The 7,753-nt window shown below is 31.5% G+C and overlaps 1 protein-coding gene across 1 annotated transcript; it reads left to right on the top strand.

Moving 5' to 3' along the window:
• The first annotated feature begins 5,945 nt into the window (after nucleotides 1–5,945).
• On the top strand, nucleotides 5,946–6,994 carry LOC110670738 (pathogenesis-related protein PR-1). The gene has a single exon (XM_021832899.2). It carries the CDS (start codon nucleotides 6,156–6,158, stop codon nucleotides 6,744–6,746), a length of 591 nt encoding a protein of 196 aa, XP_021688591.1. The 5' UTR covers nucleotides 5,946–6,155; the 3' UTR covers nucleotides 6,747–6,994.
• Nucleotides 6,995–7,753: the final 759 nt, after the last annotated feature.

The following is a 7,753-nucleotide window of genomic DNA, read 5'->3' as shown; positions in this document are numbered from 1 at the left end:
GACCTTTCCCTCTGTTAGTTCATATTTATGATGTAATGCACTGTATGTAACAAATATGGACATTGAGCAGTTGTACTTAACAAAGAAAGACACAAATTCTCAAGTTAAAACATACTTCAAAAATTTTGCTCTGATACCACTAAAATATGTCACACCTTACCCCTTTGTAAGGCATAACATGATCCCGTAGAATACCTAATGAACTACTGAACTTCACCTACCGATAACTCATTAAGTACCCTACAAGGGATTTTAAACCAATTTTCTTATTTTTAACAAGTGGTGAGCATTTTCTAATAGGTATTTAAAACATTTAATTAAAATTAAAACTAATTAATATTTTTTGCCCATTTTATTTTTTCGCAAATTTTATAAAAATTTTACCAGAATTCCGTTTGTATTTTGAGAAAATAGTTCTTCAAATACCTGAAAAAAAAAATCACTTTCAATAATTTTTCAACCACTGCTTCAAATTCATACTCAATCCTAACCAATTTCTCAACACATTTATCAACTTTCAAATTTCAGATCCACTATCCAATGATCATCAAAATACTAGCAATCCATTTCATTCAAATTAAATAAAATAGTTCCATTCATAATTCATTAAGGACAAAACAATTTATATACATCCTTGCAAAATTTACATTAAGAGAATTTCAAACTAATATTTATTACAAGCTTTATACAAATTGCTCAAGACCAATTTTACATGTCCATACATTTATGTGCAATACATAAATTAAAAGAAATATTTACAGTCAGGGTATAAATTATACTCGATATAACTTCAGGATGAGTCACTCGATAATCCTCAGCAGCTCACTCCGCTGCTCTTCTAGTCTCTAAATCTACGACAGCAATAACAGCTATCGCTGAGTACTAGGACTCAGTGGTGCACAATATACTAAAATAATCTTTATGCAGAATTTAAATCACATTTATTCAAAAATTGAACTGAGCATGCGAGTTAAACACAAAACATGAATTATGAGATTTTATTCCAAACAATTTCATTTCGAAGTATCAAACACATTTCATAAAACCCACAGTTAGATCATGCCATTCGAAACAAATATAATCTCAATAGCCAGAGGCTAAGGAGAAGTCACATCACAAGGCTAGCTAGCTCAAATATATGGATATCCATTCAAATCCTCTTCTACTGGCACACCTCAATACTTCTCCAGAGAAGGAATCAAAATTCAAAACTAATTACCCCCACTAGTCATGCTAGTGAGGTGTTCAAATTTATGGTCATGACACTGTGGTTTCAAAACTTATCTTAACAATTTGCTAAACATTGCTATTTCAAATATACACAATAACTTTCACAATTTAAATCAAAACATCATCAATAATGTCACAAATAAACTTTCAACAATTCAAAGCAAAAGTAAAATACATATTTCATTCATTTTATCAATGAATTTTAAAGCATAGTGATATTGTGCACAAACCTCAAGCGAGTCACCTCTTGGCCTTGACTCGGTTCCTCGGGTTCTTTCCCGGTATTCTTTTCAACTGAAACACACAATTTTATAGTGTTTTAGTACCATAACTTAGCATAAATCCAAAAATAAATTTAACTTCACTACCATAACTTAGCATAAATCCAAAAATAAATTTAACTTCACTTTTACCTAGCTCTAACGTGCTAAACTCGACGTTCTTGAATTTTGTGTTTCGGGGTTACTATTCACTATACTATTCAAGTCAAATTGTTCTTAATTGGTATGGGAATTCCAAATTTACCCACATACCACATTTTGGTCACTAAATTTGTTGGTTTTGGTTGTTTATTCAAATTCTAAGTCTTTTAAGCAAATTTGATAATTTTCAGTTTTGGTGCCTAAGGTTACACTTTTCCATTGGTCATTTTTCTGTTGAAATTTGGCAAAACTTCTTTCATAGAAAATGTTTTCTATTGTCTTAAGTTTATTCTCCTTTTTGAATCACTCCAATTGGAGTTTTGTAGCTCAAGTTATAGCCATTTGAACCATGGCTGCCGGATTGGACTCAACCCAGAATTCTGGGCAATTTTTGATTCTGGCAGTTTTAGGTCACCAACTTGGGGTGGCCAAATGACTTGGTTAATGGGAGAATTTAGATTTGTGTTCTTCATGAAAGTTTTAGGTCTATGTCTAAACTGTCCACTGGTAAAATTTCAGGTCATTTTGACTTGCCTAACTCAAGTTATGGCCAAATGAACAAACACTGTTCATTTGATCAGTTTGTACAGGGCAGACTGTGATTTTCCAAGTTTGGTCAATTTGTTCACTAGGTTTTGGTCACTTTTTGGGCATGCTTCCTAAATTAAAATTGTGTCATTTAGTGTCTATTTTTATTCCCAATTGGTCTCATACCAATTGGACTTGTAAAATTTTATTTTTGGTCCCTCAAAAGTAACTTGGTCATGCTGCCAGCAGCATGACCACACTCAATCCGAATTTGCTTTTGATTCAAACACTCCTAACACACCTCATTAGGTCACAATTAACCATTTCTCCCTTCAAACTAGGTCCAAGATATCATTTACCAATATTTCACATTTTTGGTCTCTAAACCCTAAGTGTCTAAATCCTAATTCACTAATTCTTGTATTTAACCAATTCCATGCCTTTAACCATAGTCATTCAACTAATTAAGGTTCATATACCCATTCAAATAAATCAAACCATGCAAAACGCCCCTACACACATGCTGGCCAAAATTCAGCTTGGTCCCTCAACACATATTTTTATTTCATTTCATTAGTTTCTAAGTTCATTTAAGTAACTAAACATGCACTTAAAGTAGAAAATTAAAAGTTAGCATACTAACCTTATTAGGTGTCTTTTTCCTCTTCTTATTTCTCCTCCTTTCTTCTTCTTTTTGTAGGCAATAGCTAAATGAAAGGTTTAGGTTAAGATTTACTTAAGGACTTTAGGGAAATTAATGGTTAATTTAAGGTGTATGAAGCTTGACTTAAGAGCTCTAATGGAGCTTTTAGAGAGAGAGCTAAGGGAGAGAGAGAGGCCGGCTGGTTTGGGGAAGAATAGCAAATGATATTTTTTTTTCTTTTTATTTCTTTTATGTAATTTGTCTTATGGAAAACCAAAAAATCAATTTAATTAATTATGGGATTTATGGCATCATGCATGATGTCACCTCTCTTCACTTTTTTATTTTCTTTTTTTTTCTATTTGTTTTTCTATTAATTCTTTAATTTAATTCTCGATTCCGAATTTTTTTTTCTCCAATTTTATTTGACAATTAGGTCAGGAGTCAGCTCTCGGGGTCAATTGACCAAATTGCCCCTCGCCGGTTTAACCCGGTTTGTAAATAATTCAATATTTCTTCCGGCTCCCTGACCTAATTATTTGACTGGCTTAACAGTTCTTTTTCGTGATTTTCTCTTTTCCACTGTGTTCGTAATAGTCCTAAGGACCGCAGCATCACATTTTACGGTTCGAAATTTGAGTTTAAATCGACTTTGCAATCGTTCCCGAGAAGATCACCAATCGCTGTGACTCTCGGCTTGTTTAACTTCTTATGTTCTGTTTTTCTTATTTATATTTAACTAATTGACAATTACTAATTATTTGTATTTATGGTTTATCTAGTTGTCTTAAGTATGGTTTTAATCTCCTTAATTGTCCGGACCGACACCAGCCACCGGAATAGTGAAATATACCAGATTATATAAATATGGGTGTTACACTTTTTTTTTTTTTTTTTTACTATGTAATTTTGTATTGTCACTTTTATTAGGACTTTTCACTTAACATGCCACACCTAAAATAGGAATTAAGGGGACGGCTAATAGTTGGATTTAGTTTTAGTTTTTTTTTTTTTTTTTGACTTCATTATCAATTAGAGAAAAAATAATTATAAGATCTTCTCCCCTTGGCAACTTAGATTTCTGGCTTCTGCCGTTGCTATTCCCTAATGTTACAAATAACAATTACAAATTTTCAATTGCCTTAAAATTCTGTCACTCAATCGAATCAACTCAATCCAATTTCACTAATCACATACTCATTATACACTTAAATATTTTGGGGTGTTCTAAATTAATAAGTTATTTGGAATTTGTGTTTCACCACGTAGAACTCAAATGTGTCTGGTACAAATGAAAACTCAAGGAAGTAAAGCGTTTTGGCTTGGCAATATGCGTATTTTTTGGGAAGTAACGCTACAAAAGTCTATAATGTTCCAAAAAAAAAATTAAGAATATATTTTTGATACTATTAATTTGTATAAAATTCAATAATAGTTAGCAACAAGGGAAAATTATGTTGTTAAATTTGGAAAATTAGAAATAGATGAATTTAGGGGGAAAAAGATTTAGACTATCTAGCACAAGCCATATATATTTCTAATAAAATAAAATAACAAAATATAATGGTTTGTGTAAATTAGTTTTTAATTAAATTATTTTAATTATTATTTAATTTGTTGAATAGAAAATTAGTCAACTTATATATTATAATTTAAAACTTAAAAAAGGGGCTTCTGGCATTATTATTTCATATTTTAAAGATCTTAATTAGAAAGACAAATTATCCTAATTATCTATTCATCTAGAATTTAATTTGATAATACAAATTGAATTAGCTAATTACATACTCTTTTTCTGAAAATTCTATTTCGTAAATTTACTTATCTCGTTAAAAGTGAAATTAATGAAATATTAAATTAATAGTTTAATAATTGAGTACATACAATCAGTAAAGATTTAAAATTTGATAATAATTTAATCTGTAAGAAAAACCACATTGCATTCTACTTATTTGAGGGAAATGGTATGTAAATAGGAACCTCTTTAAACTCTTCAAATCCACTGGGAAGCCTTAGTGATGATAGATTATTGTTTTAATATAATTAATTGATATTATGCTTGTGAACAAAATCCATAAATTTATGGCATGGGCCCTTCTCCCTAGCAATAATTCTTTAAACAAAGTTGTGATGCCACGTCTCTGTTCTAGAATCGTCTCTAGGTCACACCAAAGTCCCGTAATAAGAACAAGAAGAGCTCACGGGTGTAACATAGACAAGGCTCACGAGATACCTTCAATTATAGATTTTTCATGCCCCACAGCTTTCTTTAATTATAAAAAAAAAAAAAAAAAAAAAAAAAAAAAAAAACTACAACCACCAAATTATAGAAATGGAATTCACATTATATATAAATGCAGAGATATATAAGAAACACTATATTTTAAAACAGAAATTCTTAAATAAATTGAATCTACTATATAATATATATATATATATATATATATATATTTTTGTTTTTTTTTTACTTACTCTTTTTTTTTTTTAATAAATCTCCCTCTAAAGAATGATTTTTTTTTTTAACACGTGGTCTATTGAGGCTGCTTCCCGTTAAATGAATGTTCTCTGTTATGAAGACTTACCACTTCATACGCCATAGCCAATAAGAGCGTTACAACTTGATTCAGTCGGCCGTCACTGTCATTAGGACTCCTCTTTCCATCCACGTGTAGGTGTTTTGATCCCACTTGCTAGAAATTTAAATACACAGAAGAATCTCTATTGATAAATTTTATAAAAAATATATATATAATCATGGGCTTCAAGTCCCATGTAATCTAAAATTTTTCTTAATAAATATTATAAAAAAATACACTCATAATTTTGATATAATATGTAATCTAAAATTTTAAGATGATAGGTTTATGAACACTTCTCATTTATTTTCATTTATGTGTTTTTTTTATCCCATCTTTTTTAGTATTAAAATTATAACTCACCCACACTTATATTTTTTTAATAATATAAATATATGATTTAATTATATTATGAATGATATAAATTGATTTAATTAATTTAATCTATAAATAATGTGGGAGACCAAATCTACCTAAAAATTTCTCGTATTAAAATCATACACTCAATTTTGTGCTAAAAGATCCAAATTCAAAGCACAACTACACAAGCCCCCTAACGTAGATACAACACCACCCAAAAAATAATTTTCATCAAATAAACATTATTGCAACTAGTTTGGGTTTTTATTATATATTAACCCCATAGGAGACGTCCAAATCTTCCTGAAATTCATATAAATTAAGGTATATGGCCTCCAAAGCTAGCACCACAAATCCACCTGTTGTCTCAATACCACACTCTTCCTCTCAAAAGCCATGAAGCCTCAATTTCTCTTCCTCCTAGTCCTCTCCATAACCTTCACCATCAACAGCAATCTTTTGGTCACTTCCCAATCATCATCCTCACCGGAAACACTGAGAAAGAAACCAGATAATGAGACAATATACAAGATCTCAAAGCAACTTTGTTTGGGTTGCATTGGAGAGTCAATAGAGTTCCTATTTGAACATAACTTAGTAAGGGCAGCAAAATGGGAGCTTCCATTGATGTGGGATTTTCAGCTGGAGAAATATGCGAGATGGTGGGCTGGACAAAGGAAAGCAGATTGCAAAGTTGAACATTCTTTCCCAGAAGGAGATTTCAAGCTTGGAGAGAATATCTATTGGGGCAGTGGCTCAGAATGGAGACCAGCTGATGCTGTTAGTGCTTGGGCTGCTGAAGAGAAGTACTATACTTATGCAACAAATTCATGTGAGGTGGGTCAAATGTGTGGGCACTACACTCAAATTGTATGGAAGACTACTAGGAGAATTGGGTGTGCTCGTTCTGTTTGTGATGATGGAGATGTGTTTATGACTTGTAATTATGATCCTCCAGGTAATTACGTTGGTGAAAGGCCATATTGAAAGGTAGTATAATTAGAGTTAATTGATTAGGTGGTGTTTTGGGCGTGAAGTTAGTTACTAGTGTTATTGAACAAATATAAATGCATATGTAGGATAGGATTAGGAAGAAATTAATGGGAGAAGATTTGTCATAATTAATGTTTGTGGTTGCTTAAATAAGATCCATAGGTCTATTTTCCATTTAATAAAATTTGCACTTGCTTATAAAAATAATAATGAGACAAAGACACGTGAGCGTGGATTTTTTTTTTTTCGTTTTGATATTAAATAAGAGAAATGGCATAGTTGTTAATATTTGCAACCTTCATCTTCCACATTACCGAAAAATAATAAATATTTGACTAATAAGTAGTAACTATTACTTTAATGGATTTTTCTGTATACAATTGAAACACCTGGATGCATTCAAAATGTCTAAAACTATTGGGACCAACAGTAAACATGATTACCTTTTGAGACAGTTTGTTAGGCATTCAAATCAGGCTAGAATTTTGGTCCTTGGCATCGATGAGCTAACGCCAATTCGAACGTACATTTTGGATGCCTATAAGCTGTTGGTTACAGATCAGAAAACGATTCATTGAAACTCTATTTCAATATTGGCCAATTATTTTAGATTGTCCATTGAGCATCTTCTCTGTTTGATCTCTGATCGAAGCATGATTGGCGTCAAATTGAAGCTTATGGAATGTAGACCAAGATTATCAACCCAATCATCAATTTCGATCACCAATCGGCTGAAAAATGCCCCAAAAACTTTGAAAAACTCATTTTCTTTTTCTTTGTTAGCACTAAAAACTATCACCAAATTTGGCATTGTCAGTCTCATCTGATAGCTCTCTTCACCAAGGGTTTATAGCCACTAGAATCACTCTAGTCAAATATCAGGATCGCGGAATATAAATCTCTAAAGTTTTGAACTTATTTTCTCCCTCCTCGCACTATCCATCGGAAAATGGCTCATTTCTCTCTAAATTTTTTGCTGGTCAACAATGACAGGGTGAGTT

The sequence above is a fragment of the Hevea brasiliensis genome, chromosome 13, assembly GCF_030052815.1.
Source record: "Hevea brasiliensis isolate MT/VB/25A 57/8 chromosome 13, ASM3005281v1, whole genome shotgun sequence".
In the NCBI taxonomy this organism is placed as follows: Eukaryota; Viridiplantae; Streptophyta; class Magnoliopsida; order Malpighiales; family Euphorbiaceae; genus Hevea; species Hevea brasiliensis.
This window is presented reverse-complemented; position numbering and strand designations above follow the sequence as displayed.